The sequence below is a fragment of the Anas acuta genome, chromosome 23 (genome assembly GCF_963932015.1).
Source record: "Anas acuta chromosome 23, bAnaAcu1.1, whole genome shotgun sequence".
Classification (NCBI taxonomy): domain Eukaryota; kingdom Metazoa; phylum Chordata; class Aves; order Anseriformes; family Anatidae; genus Anas; species Anas acuta.
This window is the reverse complement of record NC_089001.1, coordinates 1,593,166-1,619,310: the sequence shown is the minus strand read 5'-3', so window position 1 is coordinate 1,619,310 and position 26,145 is coordinate 1,593,166. Positions and strand designations below refer to the sequence as shown.

General features: G+C 42.6%; 1 protein-coding gene across 12 annotated transcripts in view; it reads right to left on the bottom strand.

Annotated features, from left to right (window-relative positions):
- Nucleotides 1-26,145, bottom strand: part of CADM1 (cell adhesion molecule 1) — a 177,246-nt gene that overhangs the window by 93,326 nt on the left and 57,775 nt on the right. Inside the window, exon 1 of one of the 12 annotated variants that reach the window (XM_068659534.1) lies at nucleotides 24,839-24,935. The exons of the other annotated variants lie outside the window; for them this stretch is intronic. Within the exon in view, the coding sequence (XP_068515635.1) occupies nucleotides 24,839-24,920 (82 nt within the window). The 5' untranslated portion in view covers nucleotides 24,921-24,935. Of the gene's footprint in view, nucleotides 1-24,838; nucleotides 24,936-26,145 lie in introns of those variants that run through there. 12 annotated transcript variants of the gene reach the window in all.

Below are 26,145 nucleotides of genomic sequence, written 5' to 3'. Positions count from 1 at the left end.
GGAGCCACGAGTAATAAAAAACAAGGCATTGGGCCATACAGAAAACATTGGAGGCTTCTGAAAATCACTTGCCCACTGCCAGTGTTGGCACCATTATTACATTTGCTTCAGTAAGCCCCTACTCATCCCCAGGCTATGGACAATGCATCTATCACTGGCTGCCTCCATTCAGTGCTTTAAAATGCTTGGTTAATTTAACACTGGAACACAACAAAATACCAAGACTTCTTACCTATGAACAGTCAATTTTAGATTTTAGAGCTATGAGATATGTATATACTGACACATGTTTACATCTACACTTTTTTTTTTTTTAAACCTATATAATAGAAAAAACATGATGGTTTGTGTTCTAAAAAATCATGTGGGAAACCAAGCTTAAAAAACAAGTAGAGCCACAAAAATATAGCCCAAGTAAGTTCATGTTCCTGAAAAATTGATTCAGAGGTTCCCAACTGAACAATGAATCAGCTTGCTAAGGGCATCTGCATATCAAATTAACATGGTTGGGGAAAAAAGGGGACTTTAAAAGCCATCAGCAATAGCATTTACCATCATATTTTAAGTTTATTTTTCCTTGTATGACCAGTTCCCATAGGGCAGAAGGCTAATGATTGCACTTCATCACGAGGAGCACTGGGTATTTACATCCATCCTGCAACTGTGACAGCTGTGTCACTGATTCCCTAACCATTTCCACCACATGAACCAATCATCTGGTACGAAGCTGCAAGATGGAGTGCCCTGCAGTCATTATTCACCAAGCACTTTCATTAACAAACTGCCCTTAATTACAGTGGTAATTGCAAAATTATTTCATAGCAGCAATTATTCTTCTCAGCCCAATCCAAGCTATTTAAGTGGGACATTGTCTCCGAAAATGGCATAAAGCCAAGTAATCTACAACCAAGAATTTACTTTAATTGTGTTGCACGGTTCTTAAATAGTGCATCCAAAATGGCAGCTTTGCAGAGACCACTGCTCGTGGGAGCGCTAACACCGACCTGGCAGATTTCTGCTCTGCAGACATGCCATCAATGCACTGGATGTGAACAGGACCAAAATCCCAAGCAGAGCACAGCAAACCTGCATTGCACATCGCCATCTCTGGCACAGCTGCAGCAGGAGAAAGGCATTTCTGTCATCCCCCCGGGCACTTCGCAGGGCAGTACCCCACACAGCACATAATTCAAGGTACTAAAAGGGGTAACAGGGAAACAGCTTAGTAAACAAATGGAAAGGTCGAGAAGAGAAGCAGGAAAAAATAGTTTTTCAAAACTGAAATGTAAAGCTTTCTTGGGTACTTACTGATTTTCAAAGTTTGTGATTTAAAATACAAACCTGCATCTCCTTGTAACAGCACAAGATTGAGAAATATGTGTGATTTTCTCCAAAGAAACTAAAACTATGTTAAAAACTCCCCATAGATCATCCTTATAACAACTCTACAGCCAGCAAGTGAATCTATTTCATTTTGATCATTTCAAATATTCCATTAATGAGAAAAATTTGGGCATATTAGTCAGCGATCTGAAATACAAGCTTGGTGCCAGGCTGCAAGCAATTCACAGCTTGGATGGGATTAGGGGCAAAAAAGGGGGAAGTTATTGCATATCACATGAGTAACTGCCACTTGAGTTACCTGTCTGGCACTCGCCTGTAAAAGCCACAGATTGGTGAGATTTGATCAACGAATCCCATGCTTCTCCTTGCTTCTGCAGCTTTTTAACATCTTCTGGAGTAAATACGGCGGCTGCAAGTGTGCAGAGCCCTGACCACAGACGATTTGCAAAGCTCTCTTGTAGTCAGAAAAAACAAACAGCAGATCAACCTGCCTCGAATTCGGCTCTTCTGGGCTTCCTGAGCCTGAGTGCCTAAATGCACTCAATTCTTGACCTTGTTTATGCATACAAATATTGAAATAACACAGTCTTTGATACTCTGGATGTACTCAATCCACAACCACAGAAGTTGGTCGCAAAATACCCAAGTTACCGATTCCCTGCCCATTGTGCTTCTCGAGTTTTTTCTCCCTGTGCTGATAACAAAGCGATCTTGTCAGCCTTGCGATGCCTTCAGCGAGATGTGCCTCAATACGTGCTGGATTGTTTCTTTACTTCGAATCTATAAGGTGCTAGGAATTCAAGGGTAATTTATTTGTCAATTTTATTAGAAGAACGCCTCCTACATCACACAGACACCTTGGCTAAATGGGACTGAAAACAAATTTCCAGAAGCTTCCAATGTCTCAGTTCTGAGTTTGGTAAGTTAGCTTGAAATGTTTGTTAAATAAAGTCCTGCTGTACTACATGAGCAATGGTCTTCATTTCACAAAAAACGATCCTTTTTCTACCCTAAATTCACAATTTTAAAGTTATTTTTATACCGTTCTTCCAATTGCAAAAAGCTGCCCGAGTCTGATGAGACCTCTAACTGCTGGGGAAGAAAGGGAATCAATTTCGTTTCAAGGGACAAAGAGTAGGCAGGTATTTCTGCCAAACTGATCAGAGCCAGGGTTGTTAGCGCTGCCCCTTCATCAGTCACCTGAGATGAGCTGAAGCAGGCTGTGCCTCCCGGAGCTGCGGCTTCCAGCTCCATCCAGAACAGCTCAAGCAAAGGCTCCCCGTAATGATCTGCGTTGCCAAACACTCGCAACGCCTCCGGGCAGCGCGTAGCTGCGTCGCCGGCACTCGGTGGGTAAAAGGCTGCAGAAAGCGAAGAGGTGCAGACGCGTGGTTGGTAACAGCAGCGATGACAGATAGCTAGATCAGACACATGTTCGCAGATACCTCAAATATCTCAAACGACAATACGCTTCCGCGTGCCGTGTTACTGCACTTCTCAGTCAAACCAGAGACATTCAATAATCACCCAGAAAAGCACCATCTGTTACGCCTTATTGCTTAATTAAACTAAAATACAGAACTCCTTAATTCTCACAGCTCATAAAGATAAAGGTCATCACGCAGCTTTACTGTCAGGTATTCGGTGTATAAAATACGGAGGGGTGGAATTTCTTTCGGCCAGGCGTCACTCACACATTACTCAATCCACTTGGCACACAAGAGCAGAATTTCGGCAGCGTGATGCCGATCGATGCCTTGACTTGGGGCCTGGCAGCTCGAGCCCCCAAGGTGTTCTCCTCACCCACCTGCCCACGGCCTCAGCCCCTTCCTCTTGCCCCAGGCACCCACACAATGCTGCCCCAAAGCCGTGTTCCCACATCCTCCCCTTTTGCAATATCCTAATTAAAAGCTCTTGCACTGGTTGTTTGCCAGCTGTTGGTTATTCACACACAACTACACAGGTATTTGAAAGCTGCTGAGCTTTCTGGGTGTGCAAAGTCCTAGAGGGGCTAAGTCCTTCCAGGGACACCCCATTAGACAGTTGTTACATGGACAAAATAAAACTTATCCCTGGGATTCACATTAAAACAACCTATTTGAGCCTGCACAGCAATAACCCTTCCGATACAGCAGTAGGTGAAAGCTGAAACCCACTGATGACGATTTGAGGAATGAAAGAGGAACTGCGAGATTCCCGTACTTTCAGTAGAGAAGCAATAGGGGAGCTGTCAGTGCTTTGTTTTTTTCTTCTGAGTAAGTAAACAGAGAAAGGGGAAGCAGAACTAAGTATGGAGCATGCCTGAAATAGCAGCGCTTAACCCAAAATGAGCCCAAGACGGTCACAGGTTGCTTTTGGTGTCCTGTTCCTAAGAGGGGAAGCCGGTGCTACTGGTGAAGCCACCTCGCAGACACTGCTGGAGGAACTGGGCAAGCACAAGGCACGCAGTGTTTCACCTCCTTCCAGTCCAACACAGCAGCCTCAGCTCCAGTTCCAGAGCAGGCAGGAAAGGTGCCGCTTTGTCCTTTTTATCATTTTTATGTGAAAAAGGATTTCCAGCACATCCACTTTCCTGAAGTTCCTGCCCAACCTGTCTGGTGTGATCGATGTGAATAATTCAGCCTGGTCCTCTCTTCCTGTGCACAGACAGGAGATTGAGACAGTTACCGTGCTGTTTGCCTACAGCCTGTTCCATCTGGACAGTACTCAATGCTCCACTTTACCCAAAGCTGCTGTCTTTTAAACCTTCCAGCATTATTAATGTTCTCCTCAGAAATATCTGCTTTGTCTTTCAACCACGAACCCCAGTGGAAGCCTCACTAATGCCAACCAAAATTCAATTACTAGCTTGTCAGCTCTTACGCCTCTTCCTTTTTGAGGTTTGGTTTACGAGAAAAGGTGAATTAAAACCTGTCTAATGGCTAAGAAGTCTTCAGACCACCACGGCACCTTTCAGTAGCACGTCTGAGCGCTTCACTCAGCAATCAAGCCTGATGAGATGCTTTACTGAGCCTCCCTGAAAGATGAGGACTAACAGAAGGCGCCGTGATTTCTATTATTTATATATTTATTTTGCTTTCTGCTTCCTGTAGGTGGAGGCAAACTCCTTGCTGAGAGGAGGAGGACGTGCAGAAAGCAGAGCCGCAGGGTACCTGAGGTAGCTGCAGGAGCAGAGCCTGGGCTCCCCAGCACCAGAGCCTGGCTCTGCCAACTCCAGCCCCAGTGCAGTAACTCACCGCAGCTCCTTGCCCCTTCTTTAACAGGTCTCTGGTCAGTAATTTAACATCAGAGCACTCGCTGCCGAAGACTTTAAGTGGTGGTTTTGCCTCTCAAAACCATGACCCAACACGTAACCTGGGCAGATGCTGTTCACCAAGGTGTTTGCCTAGCCCTACAGCACGTAATACATTCCGCCTCACTGAGATCTTCCAAAAAAGATCCTAAAAAAAAATCTGCACCCGGTGCAGGTGCAGTGCTTTATATCTTCATTAATGTTTTACGTTCTCCCATCTCCTTCTCCTCCTGTAACTGCCCTCATTTCATTTCTGTCTGCAGCAGATACCATCCCTTCTTACTTTTGAGCTCTTGTTTGCTTAAAGAAACGCTCCCTGCTGTGGGACTGCACGCTCCCGAAGAAATGAGCCCTTCCCCTCTGCCCGGGGTTAACTGCTCCTGTTGCTTCTTAGGCTATTAAGGAACGTAAAAGGCCAGCAGAAGGCTTTGGCTTGCCTCTTGTTCTCCCAGTCCTGCCTGCTCACGGAGCACACCCCATCCTAGTGTAAGCAGTCCTGGGAAGATGAAGTTACGTGCTGATGTTCTGCACATCCAGGCATAGCCGGTGGACTGCTCGGACTGAAATCTTCGAGCCCTGTGGTCACTTGATAGTTTTCCGACTTGATTATGTAGAAAATTAAATTATACAAATATTTCACTAAATATCTCTTAAGCCCATTAATATTAATATCAATTCTGTCTCTTATGTGCCTGGCATTTAAAAATCCATTTTAAAATATCTCGCACTAATTTAAGATTCACATCTAGAATACCAATGAGCCAGTAAGATTCCCTGCTCTCTGTTTTGCCTGGCACCCATGTCTGCCCAGTTTGTCTTAGATGTCACTTGGTAGCACTTAAAAAAGATGAATATTCAAAGCATGCTTTTGCCTGCAAATGTTTTATAGCTTTCTGACCACTGAATTTGTTTAAAGCTGCAATTATACTGAACAAACAGTCCCTAGAAGACCAAAGTATTCTGTTCATTTGCACGACACCATATAACTGGCACACTGATACGGCTCCAAATTAATATTTAGAATTCTATACTGAATAAAATCAACATTGTATTATGTGCACGTCCACGTGTGTGAATGCATTTGGTTTGCTGTACGTCTCATTCTGGATATAATCTTTAAGGGATAACATTCAGTAAGAGCTGCATAGTACCCGATTTCCATGCTATAGCCTTTGCCATTTCTCCTCCTCCTATTGAACTCCCTTGGATTTACATGCATTTATTTTATTTATTTAAAGAGCCATTTTCCCTGCAACCAGCTTGAGACAGACATCTTATTTTTGTGCTGGTTAACCACCCTGAAGCACATAAAAATAAGAAAAATCATCTTTTCTGAATCGACTATCCAACAAATTAAAGACAAACACTACAGGAGTATCATTTAAAACCCTGTATATCCAAACTTACAAATGAAAGAGACTTCTTACGCTGTCTGGCCTGTCCACTTGCCTGCCCACCAAACCGCTTGCTACAACACACACCCAAGTGCTTTGCCCATTCTAGCCCAGAAATGACAAGTCATTAAGCCTCCACCGTTCCTCTTGGGAGACTATTCCAGTCTAATAAATCTCATCACTTCACATTGCTCAGCTTATGCTTCACCCTGCTATTTCCAATTCCCTTCCTGGACACAGGTCTGAGCACGGCTCCTGCAGCAGGGAGCTTGATTGCTTTAGACGCAGCGGAACGCGATGCCCTCCCCTCGCCTGCAGCCCCGTCCTGCCGCCTGCGCTCCCAGGGCTTTTGTCAAGCTGCAGCCACGTCCTGGAGGCAGAGTGGCAGGTCTGAGCCCCAAATTCTCTATTTCAGCCCTGAAACAAGGAGCAAGATCTCGTGTCTGCATCGCAGCTCCGGGCCTGAGCCACCAGGAGCTGCACAACTGTTTTGCATCCCTTTAATCAAAGCTCACATCGAGTCCTGTCACTGGCACCCACTGAAAGCTGGCTACCCGCGCTGCCCTCTCCTCACTTCTCCCAGAAGAGAGTCAGTCAATACTCCCTAGGTGGATTCATTAAAAAGCTTCCAGGTAATTTAATTTCCTTTCTCGTTTTTAAGTAATTCTAGAACACTCTGTCATCCTTCTGCTCTCCTGCATACACAGCACCTCCCCAACAACTCACACAAGATTAATAAGCTACTCCCCCCCAACCCCTGCCTTCTTTTTATTTAAAGAACCTTTATTAACAAGCTAGTTTAACAACAATCCCTGCAGCATCTCGCGGGCTCCTCCTCCAGATCTAATAAATTCTGATTTAATATTATGCCAATCTGTTTTCCAGTCTGTGTAATAACATCCAGACTCGAGCCAATTTGAAGCATTATGGGATAAAATAATGTCAAGTTTTACTTTAGTTCAGTTATGCAATCACTTAGAGATTTGAGATTCCAAAACTTTCCTGAAATCACACAAGCTTGGGTAGCCTTCTGGTGTCCAAAAACACCCTCCTTGTGGGGAGAGCCGTCCATCCCAGCCTGCACGCCCCTGAAGGGAGCCTGCAGCACTACCCAACACCACACTGCCCCAAAAGCACCAGGGCTGGCCACTGAGAGCAAACCGGGAAATAAAAACAGGTTGAAAAATGCTTTCAGGGAGAAGAGAAGTCAACGTGGCAGTCACATGCTGCACCAGGAGACAAAGGGCAGAAACCAGTGCCCTCTGCACTACCTGTTCTCCCAGTGGTTGGACCACGAGGACAGAGGGAGCTCAAGCATGAAGATGAGGAGGGACAGCACCATCAGCATCCCGATGCAAATTGCTTTTCGTGCACTAGGTCTTTTGAAGAGCCACAGTAGCAGACACATATTTGAGAAAACTGCAGCCCCAGCTTTCACACCTCGGCATTCACCTGCTGGCACGGCAGGCACATGCTCTGCCATCCCTGTGCCACCATGCCCGTCCTAACGGGATGAAATGAAGAAGAGTGTGTAGCAGAAGAACAAGGCAAAAGACAAAAAATGCACTGGAATAAGGGCAGCAGGGGAAAAGGTGGCAAAAAGCAGCAAGACAAGACTGCAAACCACCAACCAGTGCACTGTGCAGTACCTAGGAGGGGGCAAAGCCTTCCTCCCGGTGCCGTCCCAGAAGAGGGAAGCAGTTTCAGCAGCAGCCTCGTACTTGCAGTCTGAAGGACACAGATGAAGGAGGTGACTGCAGAGAGGTCATTCATCCCTTTTAGAGAGAACACGTTTTTATTGTGCCTCTGCAAAGGAAAGGAGTCTGTACGGGATTATGGATGAAGTGAGCTTTGGATGCATTCAGAGACAGCCTGGCAGTACTCCACTGGTGATACTGAGGTCCCAGTCATTGAGAAAAGAAACGGGAACTGAGTGGACACCACAGCTTCCCAGGCTGAGGTCATCAGTGCCCACAAAACAAAGTGAGCTGCTCTCCAGCCTCAGCCCCCCTGTGCTGTATTCGCAGCCTTGGCTCCTTCCTCTGCTAGCTGGGGAAGCCACGCGCGGCTCTAGTGCTCGTGCTTCTCTCCTTTTTATCTCAGATGAGTCATGAGCTCATATCAAAATATTTTCTTTATAGCTGGCAAAACCGAAGCCAAGTTTTCCTTGCCTTTTATAAGGGAAACTACAAGCACTGTAGATACAGTCGGGGAGCCACAAGTGTCAGTTTTGCACTTCAACCGATTCGCTCCTTTCTTATCTATCTTGCAAACTAAAATGATAAAATGATGCATTTTGAAGGGCAGTACCCAATTATCATCATGCTAAATATAACTGCAGTTCATGGGGAAAAAAGCACACATCAGCAAATCCCACGGACCTCAAACTGATACCACCGGGATTAAACTCACGTCTTAAGAACACAAACAGTAATGTGATGGAAGGGGCTGAGTTGTACCCCTTGGCTCTACACATCCACCAGTCCCTGGGCAAAGGAGGAGCTGAGCTTGCCGAGAACAGAGCCAGGCCATTCACAGCACCACCACTGGTGCTGCTGCAAGCTGTTGCTCTGCAGCTCCGTGCCACGGCGCTTCAGCTTCTGGAGATCTTTCTCCTATTCTGACCTGTATCAGCTACCCAACAGGTACAGAGGGTTCGCACAACTAAACCAAACACCACTATCATTTTGAACTAGAAGACATGTAAATAAAAATATATTGCTGGAAAAAAGTACTCAAATAATATTTTCCTATTTGCATGATATAACAAGACGTCCCCAAAACCTGAGTTCATCAGTGCACATCTTTCTCCACAAGCACTTTGGAAAGCCCTTGCCTGTTGCATCCACCTGAAGGTTCTCCTTTCAAGGCCACACTGGCAGATCAACCCATCTGCTGCACACCTGAGATCCTGCACATTAATTCACAGCTTTTCATATGGCAAGGGGAAAAAAAACAACAAACAAACAACCTGTACACCTACTTTAAAATAAAGCCCAGCAATCTTTATCTGCTGGATTATTTGTTCTTCCAGTATCTAAACTATACAGCAACAAAAAGTTGCCGACATAAATTTCAGCAACCGAGTCTCACTTTATTTTACCAACAAGATCAGAAAACAATTCTCTATCTTCTTGTCAAGTTAAATGTTTCAATATCTAATTCAATGTTCCCAATCTAAAAATTTATGAATTCAGTGAGAAGCCCATGTAATATCTTCACTTTATATCCATCTACTAAGGAAAGAAATTACACCAGCCATTTGTCATGACCGTCACTGCGAAGATAAGTAACAATTGAAATAACTTTAACTTACCTTAAGAACTATGGCTACCATAAAAAAATAGCTGTATGTGCAGGTTCTTCTATACTATAATAGAAGATCGCTTTAATTTGATTCCTCGGGAACAAAGTTAATAGAGAACCTAAAAAACAGTGTCGATTTATCATACTGAAGAGCCACCGCTATGTTTTGCTCAAGAATGTTATCAGTGTAATAGCTAAAGAACATATCAATTTCAAAAGAATCTACAGAAGCCATAATTTTCTTATAAATAGTAATATAAGGAAATGAGATTTGGGTTGGGGAAATCCACGTTTTGATCCTAAATTGAAATATTACACACGTTATTTTTGTTTCCTAAGCAAAGAATATGGGTAGTTTTTTTAAAAGCAAAAAGCTTAATGGCATATGCAAAGTGCTATTACTTAAAGAGAAGATTTCCAGCACATCTTTCAGCCATAGCACCCTTAATGTTTCGCTGAGCATTTAGTAGCAGCACAACATTTTACCACAGATGACAGAAGAACTCACACCCCCCGACTCAACAAAACCAATGCACGCTCCCTTGCAGCGTTCTCCTGTTTGTCATAACAGCTGTTACAAACAGTTTTTGCTAGTCCAAAGAACTTGCTAGCATCCAGTATGTCCTCATCCACGGCACAATGGCTTTGTGCCAGAAGCGATGGCAGTTCAAGTTTTGCCTCGCCTTTGCTTTGTGTTGGATAAAATTACAAGATTTACACAGGTGCATTTTGTTCCAAGAAAGACACATGCAAGTTTAAGTGGCTACAGCAGGAGATAACATTACATTTAAGTCTCATTTTTCAGCTGTATGCCTAAGACTAATAATAGAAATGTACGCTTGCCATCTAAGTAGCATTTTAACACTCAAGAGAACTTAATTTCACAACTGATAGGGGTTATTTAATCCTTAGATGTCACCAAATTCTCCTTATTAAAAATGCAAACCAACTGGTGCTAAATGAAAGGCTGGAAAACAATGCAACAATCAAGATGCAGCAAATACACTGGTAGGGCAGATGAGCTGAGTTACTGGCTATTCAAGACTGGACAAAATTCATTGGTCAGCTGTGGGAAACAATTCATCAAGATGTCTTTGGAAAAGATGAGCCAGCTGTGAACAAAAATCTTCCATAATACTCCCTGCGATAGATCGGATGACCAAATTCACACACACGGTCTCAAGATATTAGAGTTTTCCTTTTTAGTGATGAGAGGGGGAGTTTGGGTATCTTCATTTACACACCTCACCTGTTTATCTGCCAATTCCAGGCGCAGCTGAAGCAGCTGTAATCTCTTTAACTCTATTTGGAGCAGAGCTAGCAACTATCAAGGGCCGACTCTGCTTGTCCAAATGCAAAGACAAGAGCTCAAATAAAATTTTGAAGCACAGCTGCCTCAAAAAGTTTCTCCCCCAGGGGGTTCTGGTTTGAATAGTCCTCATAACACAGCAGAATAATTTGCCTTTGCTCAGTCATAGGCCTAAATTTGCTGGGGGAACATCTGATGTGTTCTCCGAGGGGCAGCTGGGACAGGTACGGATGCGCTCTGCCAGTGCCTTAATGAGGCGTGTGATACTCACAATTCTAACAAGTTCCTGAGACCAGTGATTTGCTCAAGGATTCAAGGCTGGAAGGGCCTGAAGAGGCCTCCAGCACCCCTGGGGCACACGGGGCTCTTCCCGAAAAGGCCATACACGTTGGGTCCCTGCGGGCCAGGACTTTAGGCACAGCCCCTGCTGGAGGCCAGCAGCAGGACAGCTGCAACCTGAGCGCCTGCCAAATGAAAAAAATACACTATTTGTCATCGCTGCTTTAGAAAACTTCACATCTGAGGCAGAAACCAAGGGCAAAACTAATCAAAAGAATTCAGACGCTGCGCCTGGAACGGGGAGCGTGCGGAGGGGGGGAGAGGAAGAATAGGGGACTTCTCTCATGGCTAAATTTAGTATGATTTTCATCTGCCTTGAAATGTCAGCACTCAGCAAGGAATAAAACAAGGTTAAAGAATGTGAAGTTGAAAGCGGATGTCTTAGTGTTTATCTACAAAAGCAGCACAACTTTTAACAGCATCATCCCAAGCGGACACGATGCGACTCCAAACTGCAGATCTGCATAATAAATCTCCACGTTCTCCTCGCTCCACAGAGGAAGCCTTGCCCTCACCCTGGTGGCTGCAGCTCCGCTCAATTTGTCAGGATCTCTGCAATCGACAGCTCCACTTCTCTTGCCAAATATTACCAGCAAATGTTTTTGCAGTTGGAATCCTCCTGATGCAGGGTGACAGCACTGTCATTATTACCAACGCTTTCGGCTCGAGCGTAAATGCACCCTGAAGGCCTTCAGGAAAAATCTTTGTTCTGCAGGCTCTCCTGGAAGCACTCAGCTGCTGCTTGCTCGGCGTCCTCGAATGCTGTCACGTCAAGCTGCCGCACGGCCATGCCACCTCATGCACCCGCCTCCAAAATCACTAATCCTACAGGGGAACTACGGCACCGCGCATGCTAACGTGGCTAGGAGTGACCAGATATCAAGTGCTATCAGCAGCTACACTTCGTTGTCTCAGGCACTGGTGGCTCCCGAGGAGCAGCCAGGGAGCTTTTTGTTCCACGTGAGCCCACTCGTTACCCTGATGATGAGGAGGGGGAGTGTGCCCAGCACCATCCCCGCTTGGTCCGAAGGAGCTCCTGCAGGTGCCCTCCTCCCCCAGGAGCACTGCGTAGCCAAGGTAACTCGGAAAAGATTCCGAAAGCTTTCCTTCCTCTGCAGCTCTCCCCAACTTTTGACACGAGTACACTACATATGGCTACTATTTTCTCCACTGCGTGTTTCATACCACCGCCTGATAAAAAACCCAAAAATCCCACACAAAGTCTGTGGACAGGATTGGAGTCGTGGTTATCTACCACGTATCACCTCGAAAAGAAATCTTGGGGGATTTGGCAAAGCAAGCAGAGAACGACCAGGAATCAAAACATGCTAGTGACTCATCTGTGGCATATAACTAGAGAAAGGCACTGTATAAAAATGAAATGGATCCTAGGATGTTAATAAGCATCAGTGAAGATGAGATATCAGCACTACTTCTTCAGGAAAAAAAAAAAAAAAAGATAGCAGCTGCAATAAAGTCGCACAAATAAAGAGGTTTCTTGTGTTATTGATAAGTTTTACAAGTTTGTTAATAAAGACTGCAAATTACCAGGCTAAAACCTGTCATTTACTAATCAAATTTAATACTCACTTTCTTCCTACAGACACAAGATGATTTATCAATTTCTGTTTATCATAATTAGTTCAGAAGCAGTCTCCAGTTCCACACAAGATTAGATCTCCAGGGTCTTAAGCGAGCAGCTCCTGCACCGGGCAGTCACACCTCAAACTCTGGGCAAGCCTGGAATTCCAAATCCTGGGTCATGACACCTCGGAACTGACAACTTTAATTGTAGAGCTTTATCTGTAGCAAAAAGCTGATGGAAACACTAAGTGCTGAAAAGAAATACCTTGGCTTGTATATTTCAACAGTGCTGTGTGTTTGACAGCTTCGGAGCTTCAGGCTTTGGGAGTTGCTTTATTTCAACCTCTAACAAACATCATCGATGCCTTAAAAAACCTTCTGAGCTACTGATTCCGTATGCAAGGATTAACTATCACAAGCACATCTCCCCAAGCGGCTGATAAGGAGCCAGTTACTCAGGGGCATTGCTGGGACTGAGGAGAAAGAAAGAAATAAAACTATTATTCAGATATTTCTTAAAAAAAAAAATGTATGAAGATTACTGTAACCCAGACAATGTTCTAACAAAGTCATCAGATTACTAAGTTTGGGAAAGCCTGAAGTACAGGCTCAGCACTGGTGTTTGTTTTCACTAGAACTGTATTAGATTAAAAGGGCCATGCTAATGTGACATTTTCCTATCACAAAGAAAACCCAATGCTAAAATTAGAACATAAATCAGGCACAAATATTCTTCCAGACATGCAATCAACTTTGCTTTCCACTTATCCTCCTTTATGCATCAAGGGGTTATATTAAATTCTATTATGTATCTGTTAACTGTAAGCATTGCTTCTTTATAACTTCAAGAGAGGTGCTGAAGCAGTTATAGCACTGCAAAATACATTAGGTTCACTGCAGATAAAGCAAGGTGATTAGAGCGCTTTGAAATATTCTTTTAAAACCAAGATTGAAAGATAAATCCTTTAGAGTCTGGGATACTTATCTAGACACATTCCAACTGCAAGGCACTCTGGGGGGAAAAAAAAAATAAAGGGCTTGAAATGCAGCATCAGCTCATAAAAGCAATAGTGTTTGCACTGAAAATAACATTACAAGCCAAGCAGCTATTTGGTAACCAGCAGACAGCTTTAAGTATAGATTGCACATATACAAACTTCTAATTAATACAGTCAACTTCAGCCAAACTCCATAAAATATTATCAAAATGCATACAAATATGTCCAGACCAGCACATCCAACTAGCACCTCACTTTCTGCTAGAATCTCAGTTTCCTAATTTAGCAGGCAACAGGCATCATACCAAAAGTTGACTCATGGTATCCGAGGAACCAAAAATATCCACATCCTTTGGAAGTCATGAGCCATTCACCTGATTTGCTTAGCATCTCTAAACCACAGAGAAACTCCCCATGAACTGAGTTGAAATTTCAAGACTATCATGGAAAGTTACTGAACCTAGGATGAATACAAACTTTGAATCCATATGCTATGAAATATAAATAGGCCACAATAGGCTTCCCAAATTAAACAGTACATTTTATAGCGTATCAGAACTTAGCACATTAATAATTAGCATTTTCTTTGTCCCAACTTCAATGAATTTATATCATCCTTCAACACTGTTTAGCTAAAGCAAATAAAAAACAAGAAAATCACATTACTTGTTCCAATCCATACAAAATGATCTGGATATTCACGTTCAAATTTGCTATCATGGATTAGCTGAAGGCAATTACTTGACTTGCTGAATTCTTTTACAATAATTTAAAAAGAGAATTCAAGTCTTTTCTAATAAGAAAAATGAAATCCCATTAGTTGCATCTCCAATGTATATTAACATTCCTTTTGTTTAGAAAGGTTAATATCCCCCAAATAAAGGAGCACAGACTGCCTGTTAAAATAATTACATCATGACATTTCGGAAAGGTTGGCAGATAGACATGGTTTCAAGCAAAGAAAAAACAAAATAAGGAGGCTTTTTTTTATTATTTAAATTATCCAAATAATATGAAAGGCATTGGCAACTCCCATCATGCTAACAGCTTTCACGGAGGTTTTCTTGTGTGATACTTTTTGCCCTAAAGGAAACACTTTAAGATCCCAGTATCTAGCAATTTGCAGGGTAAACCTGAAGCCAGCCAACGTTACAACATCAACATCCATTCCAACTGCTAGCATAAGGTACCAGGGTAGCCTCAACACTTACCTTCCAGCTAGCAGCTTTAGAGGGTTGTATTTACCACACATGAAGATCAGATTATTTTTTTTCCTTTTTACAACACTGTTTCCAGAAATGCACAAATCAGTAAAAAAAAAAAACTCAACGCACCATGAAGCAAAGGTTACATCATGACCCGTGAAAGATGAAAGGGGAGGTGAAGTGGCTGTGATGACCTGACAACGCTCAGGTGCCACACTGAGCTAGGCTCAACAGCTGCACTGCAAAGTAATTGAAGGCACATGGGAAGGAACGAGGAGAGCAAATGCAACAAACATTCAAATTTCAGTAAAAACATGCTAATTATGATATGAATCGAACACTTAGTAATTAGCAACCTACATACGCTTAAAATTTTGTGGTTTGAGGAATTTTATTTTAAGAGCTTGGGGATTAAAAACTGGTAAAGGTGGTGCCAACGTGGGCTCCGTGCACCACTAGGTTGATGCAAGCCCTTTGCAGCTGCTGGGCTGTGTCGCAAAGCAGCCAGACCATGTAGACAAATACCACCACGGATCAATTCTTTTGTAACTGAATGGATTTCCTGGTAATCTTCCCACTACTTGTTTAACAAATTCCTGTGCAGAAGAGTAAATAAATACTACACCTGTTCATTTTTCATCTGGGATGACATGCATTTATACGAAGCAGTGTAGATGGGAGAATTCCCTCTCCTCCTTCCCTGATTTTTCCAGAAATGGATTCGCTTTGGGCCTCCAAAAAAATCATGTTTTAGTTTAGCACCATTTGTGGATTCCTGGAGAAATCATTTCTCTTCATTGTATGAAATATTTGCATATTTCAAAGTGTTTCAAAAGCAACAAATGTTACAGTTTCCAAATGATTTTGGAACATGCACATATAATTAGCCCTGTCTAACAAATCTGCTCATGACTACAGTAGTAAACAAGCGAATTTAAGCCAAACCTGTTTCAGAGACATCAAATGTCAAGGACTAGCTCCTATTCTAACACTTCAGTCAAAGCGTGGAAGGTAATATTTCTTGGGGTTTATTTGCTTTGACTAAACAGTGCTGAAGGATAACTTGCTGCACTTGATGCAGCAAGTTTTCACATGCAGTAAAGTGCCCTGTTTAGTTCATGTGGTCTACCATGGTTATTCTGTTTCAGCTTGCAGAGGATTGAAGGCCATACCAGGATTACAAAAAAACCTCTGCAAAACACTCCCAAAGAGTTGTCATGAGCTTCAGGGCCCATTCTTCCCTGGGGATGCATGTGTGCATGAGGGCAGGAAGCAAGCAGTTAATATATCGCTGTAAGTTAACTTATGCTATCCAATTTTAAAAGTAACTTAAACAAATCTGCTTCTGATTATAGTAGTTAGCAACCGATTTTAAGCCAAACCTGTTTTTGCGACCTCAAGTCAAGGTCCAACTCCTACTCAGCAGCATCTCAAGCTGCAAGCCATTTCGGTAGGCATCTCCGCCCCCACAAAAGCCGCTTTGTGACAGCAGGGCGCTGCACCCGCTGCACAGCCACCGCCTGCCTGTGCCGCAGGACGACTCGGAGCTGAAGAGCTGCAGCTCCCGAGCCAGCTCCAGCTCCAGTAAATGATGGCAATGTGATTTTCAAAGTGACAATCTCAAAAACTGAAGACACCCAAACAGCGAATAAAAGATGCATCTCATCATTCATAAAAAGCCAATAACGTTCAACAGCTTTCTCGGTGGTTATCTTGCAGGAGAAGGAACTCCACTGCGAGCCATCCATTACGCACAGGCAACCGAAGCCAACCTTCCTCCAAAGAGCCGGCTTGCAGCAACTACACCAAGCTCAGGTAGATTTGAGCTGTTTTCTTAACACACTCTAGACTTTTTTGGGCTCTAACAGTGTTCCTCGTCCACTCGCATCTGATCACAGACATACTTAAAAGAAAAAGAAAGGACTTTAATATTGGTAAGGTTAACAAGGTCACAAATCAAAATGGAGCATGAGCCACTGTGTCATGGGGACTACCTGGCACAGCCTCAGCATTATTTTCTGTGCCTATTACTGATGGAAGATTATGGAGCAGCAAAAAGCCAAAGTTGACTGCAGAAACTGTAACAGGGAAGCAAACATCTTTGAATTCTGAAGTAGAGAAGTATTTCTGGGAAAAGTGAAACAACTGCCACCGAACCCCACCGTTTTCACACGCACTTAGCAATGAAGGCCAATTCAAAACATCTTGGTGTAAGTGGAGTTCATTACAGAAGATGACGCACGGTGTGAGAACAGTAATGTAATAGTCAGTCATCTTGCCTTTCAAGTCTGAAATTAGTAGAGAGAAAATTACATTTTTACAGAAGTCTGTTCAAGATGACTTCCACAACATTATACCAAAATACTAAATTGTAAGAATGTTTAATACTGACGATAAAAATCAATCTTTTCTTATTGCCTCTTCCATGAGATTGGAATAAAGGCTGCCTTCATACTAAAAAGGTCATGTTTGCATTTCTGGTAAACACAATGCATTGTTTTTTCCTCTCCATCCAATATGCTCAAGTGAGTCACATCTGGCTGACTTGTCAAAAGATAGTGAAAGTTTGAGGAAATGGTGTTCCACAGATGTTGCAGACTAAAAATAGCCTTTTCACAAATGATAACAATTTTCCAGCTCAGTGGCCAAATATACCGCTCAAAGACACGTATTGCCAATAGAGATTCATTGCAGATGGTAAGTTAAGCAACTTGTTTCTTGTACCATTATAACTTCTCCCTGCTACCAGATTTTGATCATAACCAAATAAAAACTTTCCTGAATTTCAAATCCTACTTAAAAGCCTATTTAAGAACTTCAGCTTCATCTGATCTGACAATCTACCTCAATATCGTCCCCAAGAACAACCCCTTCCAAACAGATGGATCATCCTCACGCTATCCATACTAATAAAGTTATTCCTTGCTGAGTAGAGCAAGGCCACGGGTTGGCAGAACCTCTAGATAAATTATTCATCTCAGTCAATTTTCATCCAGAACTGCAGGCCAGTAGAATAGTACTGCTAGGTTTATTAAAGAACACTTATCTGGGCAAGATGCTTATGCTGACAAAATTGTTGTTTGAGAAGTACAGCACAGGTTTCTCCTCTGCTCATAAAAGTCTAGGGTAAAAGGACCAGCGGGAGCCTCGTACAACAGGGCTATCTCAGACAAGGAACCTCAGCTTCTAATTCTCTTCTTCCATCTCTTCTAGTTCAAACCTGCAGGAATAGCTCAGATGTTATAAAAAGGTGTTTCAAAACTGAGATTTTTAAGAGGCTGGAAAGACATGCATCCAGCCTACACTCATACCTGTGTATTTACACCTTTGCAAGCAGACAACTCTAGCAACTGTACCAACCATTCCTGCGTCAGCTCAAAAATTTTATTTTCAACACTGAGTTAGCATGAGCTCTTCATTGTCTCTTCACCCCAATTCCTCCATTCTATTCGCATAGGGCTGCCGGCAGCATTTCATTGTGGGTCGGCAGCCCCTGCAGGGAGCAGGGCTCTCCTTCAGATGCCTCCAACAGGCACTGGCTGCACCCAGCCTCACCCAGTGTGGCTCACCATGCATCCTCACTGCAGGCTCTTCTCTCCTGCCTTCACACAAACCACTCCAGTAGCACGAAGAAGGGTTTACATTTTCCCAGTAAAGCACCAGGAGAAAAAAAAAAAAAAAAAAACAGAAAAAAAGCAATGCCTTGGCTTCCTGCTGAACAAGAGAATAAGGAGTACTCTAGAAATCCAGGCAACACTTATGGGGAATTTAGCAGCAATGAAGACAGAGCACTGCAAGTCCAGCTTTGCAGTGAGGTAGTTCTTCCTAAGCCTGAAAACAAGCTCTGTATCACATACATTATTTCAAAGGAAGGAAATACTACTACTGCCTCACCACGCATCTGAGATCTATCTTAAAGTATAAAAAATATGCAAGCCCTTAACTTCCAAAGGATTAATTTTCAAATCAGCTACCTGTAATAAAAACAGTTGTTCTCCTGCAAATTAATCAGTAGAAGAAAACTGCAGATTTTGCATCTTTGGATAGCATCTTTCAAAGCTGTATCTCAACAGGAATACAGAAAAATAATCATGTTTTAGTGCCGACCAATAAATAATAGAAAGAATAAAGCACAGACAAAGCAATTTCTGCAAGCACTGCTAGGACTGCTTCTACAGTTATTGATAGCAAAAAACCTGAATATGAACAACATCAGACTAGCGAAAATACGAAAAATCTTCCGGAAAAAAAAAATCTATAAAGTGAATACTGATATCCTACTGGCATCTAACTTAGAACTCTGCAGAGGATAAAACCACCTCAAGACCCGATGCATTTACTGTTGAAAATTCTTTACATTCCATGACTAAATCATAAACGCTACAGTAGTATTTCAATCTCAGATTCTGCTGATGTTCACAAACTGAACTGTATTTGTATAGTTTATGCTGTCAGCAGAACCCCTAGACTGAACACCATGTCATTCATAAGATAAAGTGTCCAAAAGGCAATTCACCAGGTCTTAAAAAGGGAAGAGTGATGACCTCAATCCCCTTAGGAAGGCTGTCTCCCTAAAATGTCTCCGAAAAGTGAGAATAATGGATTCTGCGGGAATCTATCATCTCTTACTTAAGTGGCCAGACTTAATGCGTAGCATACTGCACTTTCGCCTTAAATTATTCAGCATTTAAATTGATCTCTGTCCTTCATACCAGCTGCTCACGTAGGGACACACAACATATGTACATACAGATTCAGGCAGTAAAGCAGCCTGCTTCGTTATAACTCCTGGTTACAGGCTGCTTAAGAGGCATCACCGCAGCCAGCACGCGTGTGCTTTGTTTAAGCAACTCTCTGCTCTGCTGTCCTAGTACCTGCAAGTACTTGCAAGTACTCCTTGTGTTGCCCACTCCAATATGTGTTATCCAAAGCCAAAGCTGTTACTTACAATTTGTATTCCTTTGCTTCTTTCTGCAGGACCGTGATTCAGTAGCTCTGCTTCTTAATGCAAAGAGTCCAAATTTAGATGTCACAGTTATTAAACAGCCACAAAAAAAGTTAATTTTGCTCCCTTTTATTTCTCCTACCACCCTCTGCAATGTTGAGCTAATTCAGAAATTCACAGTCTATCTCCTTTGCGGCAGGGAGGGGAGAAATGAGGAGGCAGTGGGCTGCAGACAGCCGAGAAAGTAACTGAACTGCACCACAGCCACCACGATGACCGAAACCTGAACACGAGGGATTCTTACTCAACACAATCCTTTGTGTTTGGTTTTCTGGTTGCTGCTTGAATTCACAAGCCATATAAATGTTTGGAAGAAGGCATTTGTTAAATCTTTTATAAGCGTCAATTTAACTGATGGAAAGCAGCAGATATTTTTCCTTACTGCTGCAGTAAGAAAACACAAAAGAATTTAAAAAAAAAAAAAAATCCCACAGCAGCTTTTTCCCTCCAGGGAAGATGGGTATTTGATATTCTAAGTATTTCTACAGCAAAACTGCAGGGAAACAAAGAGACGGCATCTCGGGAGCTCCGTGCACACTGTGTAACTGAGGAAAACGCCTTCCTCCCCCCTTTCGCAGCCCACCTCTGGGTGTTAACGGGCACCCCCATCTGCCCCAGTCTGCCCACAGCTCCCCAGTTTGGACAGAGGCGTCCAAATAGCACAGTACCAAGACTGAAAGACTCAGGCTGGAGCAGAGGGAGCAGGAACTGCAGCAGCAAATTCTTTATTATGGTTAACAACCACAACGCTACTGCAATCCTGATAGCACGGCCTGTTTCCTATCCCCACGTCTCAGACAGATACCCAGCACCAACAGTATGAAATGTGTCTATGTGGATGCAATGTAAGAGGAAAGGAAGCAACATCCCTAGCTCTTGATAGCCTTGGAAATGTGTAGCAAAGCCACAGCATCCCAACTGGTTACCTGCGGCAGCAGCTGAGCTTGTGGTTTCCTCCTTGAGAGCTGGAGAGCTGCAGGAGGCACAGGAACACCAACAGCAGAACACACCATAAATAAACATCTCGGAGAGAAAGTTTTGTAACATCTACTATGCCTGTCACATACCAATGTTCTGTGCAGAGACAGATGGTCTAGGCTTCTATTAGCAATGAATAATGAGATGTGAAGTGAAAGGTGTGAGATGCTATTTAACCTTGCTTCCCCCCAACATCGTAAGTCCCGAACTGTACAGCATTTGATATTTTTGTGGTTATAAAACACCAAGAGCAGCAATATCACAAGTTAGCTAAGCACCAGCTATTTCACTATCTTTTAAACCAAATCTGTTCCTATTCCTTTAGCCTTCTTCAATATCAGCTGAACTGTCTGCAATAAAACAATGCAATAGCCAGCTGCGGTTAAAAGGAGCTACCCAGTGAGCAACCCACCATCCTAAGAAGCAAAGCAATCCACACCAGACGTTTCTCCACCAACACCCAATATTACCTTCATTAATCAAGGGGCCCTGAAGCAGCCGTTCTGACTTTACAACAGATCCAGAGATGAGCTAAACTAGTGAGAAGTGGTAAAGGAGCCAAACAAGGAACAGCCTCACCTGTCCTCACTATGTTCCCTCCGACTCCTGCCCTGGTATGCAGACACTGGTGTGCCTGCACAGCGAGGTAGCATCCCAAACTGAAAACTAACCTGGCAGGAGGTATAAAAACCAGGCGTCTCCTCTCAGCTGGGTTCGTGCTTGGTTCACTGCAGTTGTGCATTCTCTAAAATGACACAACCTGCACAGAAACTGAACTTGCTCATGCTGGAGAGGACATCGGAAAAAAAATAATGGTCTCCAAATTGCAGCTACACAAGAGGTAGCTGCAATGAAAATATACTGCTCTGCATAGACATTACAGATCTGGCAAACTGCAACAGGTTTAAACCACAGCGTGGCAGGTTTATTCAAGCATGAAAAAAACCCACAGAAATAGATTGCTTAAGGCAGTCAGAGCAGTTTTAAAAACAAGCTGATGATGACTGCCTGTCAGGAATGGGTTGGGGAAACCTGATCCCAGCCCAGGCAACAAGGGCAGGGACAAGATGACTTTGAAAGACCATGAAGTCATCTTCCAGCTCAGGACACGCTGGCCTAAGCCAGCAGAATTTACAGAAAATTGTAACTGAAAGAAATTATTCAGAGATGAAGGATCGAGTTAAAGCGAGTGACAGACCCCCGCAACTCTGTTCTGCTAAGAAGGACTCCTGCTACTTACGAGGATGGCTATGGAGTTAAACTTCAAATTAAGAAAAAGGATAGGAAAGCACTCATTTTAACTGGTTCACACTATCTCCTAACAAACTCAACCACTATTATCTATCTGTGGTAACTTGCTGAAGCAGAGAACTCCCCCACCCCGAGGCCCATCACAAGGTAACCTTCGCCATACTTATCGAATGGCACAAACCCATCTTTGCAATCACTGCTCTGTGTTAATTGAACAGTCTGCAAAACAAACAAGCAAATTGCAAGAAAGAACTTATTAAAAAGACAAGCGTTCTGTGATGTAGGCAGTTCCTAAAGCTGTACTTGATATGCACAACCTTCTTCCAAGGCTATTCAGTTCTTTTGACATGTATGCAGCAGTTCTTTCAACTATTTACCTAATTTTACTTAAAAACGTAGGTTATGAACTAATTTCAGCTTGCCAACCAATTTACTAGTTTATACACCTTCTAAATTCAAACAGCCAAGTAATAGCTGTTGCCTGCCATGAAAGCCAACCGATTCCAAAAAAACTCTGAGGAATGCCAGAGCACAGCTAGGCTTTCTGGCCTGTTTCATAGCTTAAGAGCATGCATGTTTGCGTATTGTACTCTCCTTTATTAGCTTGTACAAATAGGATGAGTAACTCAAACCATCAAGCCGTATACATTCTCTAGCCTTTTTGCATATCTCTAGCAAATCAGCAATTAAACACACAAGAAAGCCTGCGACTGAATGTTCCTACGATTCATCTCTCTGTACTGCCGGAGCCCAACATTATGCAGAACTACAATGTTAGTGCAAGTGGAGATTCCTCTCAAGCCCGTCTACCACACATCAGAACAAGTATCAGCACATCTGCTCATTTGCTACTTGTTACATCAGAGACACTAAGCTTTTAGGAATAAATCATCTAAAACTATTTAAAACATTTTGTTCAGATTAATGGGCTATTTTGTACAAAAACACAGTCCCTAGAGTCATGTGCATTTGCAAACATGCTTGCATAACCAGTTTTAGAGATTTGTAGACAAAAATTTGGCAACATGATACATTTATCCAGGGAATACACGTTATGTTTTACTTAGATAAATACACATAATTGCTATTCCCCATCTATTTTCAGCAGCTCCATTACTAGTTGAATTGACTAATAATCACAAGGGTTCACTACCTTCACACTGGAGAAGGTCAAACCTGCTAGGTGGGAAAGGATGTTTCCTCTTTTAGGCGTACAGAGGCTTTAAAAAGGTTTCTGGGATCACAAGACACTCATACAAGGCTGTAACTCTCAGCTACCTTCAAAATCCACTACTAATAATGTTGTCCACAGCAACCTCTCTGCCCTTTTTCTCTGAATTTCAGTGACAGTAATCCATAGGATCTGCTTTGTTTTGTTTTGTCTTTATTAAGAAGTGGTGGTTTGCAGGTGCACTACACATTTTTAAGGGAATCCTTAGGTGGACACACTGCACTGGAATTCACGGCTTTGTGAACAAATAGGAAAAAAATTAAAATGCAGTGGACAGTGACATTACTAAAAAGCCACACAGTAAAGAGTGGTTTACATCCTTGTAAGAAACTGCCCTTCATCTGAGAAGTTTACTTTTTCAGTTGGAAAATTACAAAATAGCAAAAAGTGATTATAGAAAGTCTACATCTGTTTTTAACTACTTCATTAGTATCAAGTTGTTTTGTTTCCTTCCCAAATTACAGATCCGTCCCAAATCGATTCCATATTGATCTCATGTTAATGAAAGACCAACTAGAAATCTATACTGAGAAGATTAGCAGGGAAAACTGGAATTAGCAATGCCTCCATAAACCGGCATAACAACAGGCTAGAGGCTCATATCCATCCCACTCCATTACCTTTGGAGGATGTGAAGATGCTATTTGCACTGACTAAAACTTCATTAACACCACAAAAAGGAAAGCATCATGTGATTTTGTCTTTAGCTATCTTTTAAACCCGAATTAAAGACCTAAAACCTCCAAACTACTCATTAAGTAGAAATAGAGCCTACTTACCAAGACAGAAAGTCCATGCCACATTCAGCTCGTATGTGCAAGAAGACGCAATGACAGGCTGCTGTCATTGGCCTTGGCTCATTGCAAACTGAAGACAAATGGTGAGAATGCAAGTGACATCCTGCAAGAAACACGGGTACTACCCCCTCATTAACAAAAAAAAACAAAAACAAACAAACAGAAAACACCAAAAAAAAAGAAAACTATAAAAGAATAGTGAAAATAACACAAAGGAGCAACAGCATCCCAGTCTTACTGCCAAGCCACGGTCAAAGGGAAGGTAACTCCTCCTGTTCAAGTACCTGCCTCTCAAATTCTGACAAACTTGAGCAACAACAAGTAAATACTTGCACATGCTTTCTCTGTACACACCAACACGTATACATGCACACACTTACATTAATAGCAAAGGGCTCCAGCACGTATCGCAAATCCTTTCCTCTGGGCAAATAAAACACTCTTGCAGAAGCGAGTTTTTTTAAATCCAATTTGTCACAACAAATAGAAAGGCATGAAATACATTGTTACCGTTACACAGACATTTACATTCCTTATTGCTAATTTAAAATGGGAAATAACATTTCTTTCTGGCAGATGAAATACAGCTCTCATCATCTTGAAATACGTTAGAAGTAACTGTGTTCTGAATGAAATACGCTTCCTAAATACAGCAGTCAATATTAATAGGTCTTTAAATCTCACAGGATTGGAAGCAAAAATTCATCCAGTTTAACAATGTCTGAAGTAATAGGACACTAATGAGTTGCCATGAACTCTTAAAAGTTCACCTAAAGATAATTAAAAAAAAAAAGCCACCTCCTACCTGTTTCACATGGGAGACGATAATGCCAAACAAAATGTTTTCTCCTACAGCATCTCCATTGATGCCTCTGCAAAAATTCCATTTCCAAACAGCCTGACATTCAATACTGAGATGTTAAGATCTGACTTATCCTTTTCAAAGCAATCTCCTTGCTAATGCATCTCTCCCCACCAGCCTTCCCTGTGGCTGATCCCTTTCCTACAAAGTTGCTTGTGATTCAAGCAGATAATTTCTGTCTTTAATCTAGATTCCAGAGGAAACTAAATTAACTTCTCAGTGCCACAAATGGAAAGCACTGTGTCTGAGAGCTCACATTTGAGGAGTTAAGGCTGTCAGCTTCACCAATATATCATAACAAGGTATTTACGGAAGCATCCAAACGCTCTCAGACAGGGTGCCTGATAGATGCATAAACAAAACGCACGGTTCCTGCATCCTGCCTCTCCTTCCTACACCAACACCAGCCCCCGTAAGCCATAAAACCCAGGAATTAAGAGCGGTGAGGAAATTAAAACCCAACGCACGTTTCAGCACAGCAAACAAGGCGTCGGCGGTGCTCAGAGGGCAGCCAGCACAGGGGGATGCAGCTCCTGGCCCCCGTGCCCAGGTCCCTGTCCCTGCGCAAGTTCACAAACTGAACTCAAGTCACAAGTGTAAGTCATATCCGATGCCTGAACTACTGATAGCTACAGAAACAGAAATCTCAAGCAAGAAAAACACATGGTGAACGTGCCACCTCACCAGATACCGAGCTGTCCAACTTAAATATTGAGGAATGGGGAGGGAAACCAAAGCCTCCTCCAAACACAGATCCCCTGCTGACATCAGGAAGATTCACACCTACTTGTTAACAGGAAAGAAACCATCAAACCATAGGATTAAAGGCTTCTTTTTGCTAAATTCTTGTTTTGACAATAGCTTTTTTTTTTTTTTTTAAGAGACATTTGTCATTAACAAACTTTAGACAAGGTTAATGAAAGTTCTGTCACTTTAATGTCTAGCCTGCTTTAAATTACAGATGTCATCTGCCATGACTAAAGAAAGGGCACTGTGCAATAATACCATAAACTATCATCTCCAGGGACACACAGGTAATTGCATAGCTCATTAAAAAACTGTTTTAATTATTAATTGACCGTGTCAGAGTTGTCCTTTGAAGTCAAGTTTAATTTTTTTCCTTGCAAGCATGCTGATTCCAAGCTGACCTACAGAACTTTCTCTGCCACCCCACGAAGTGGAAGGGAAGGCTTGGGACCAGGCTCACAGCACGGGACCACATCTCAACAGCACAAGCGTTGCACCATCAC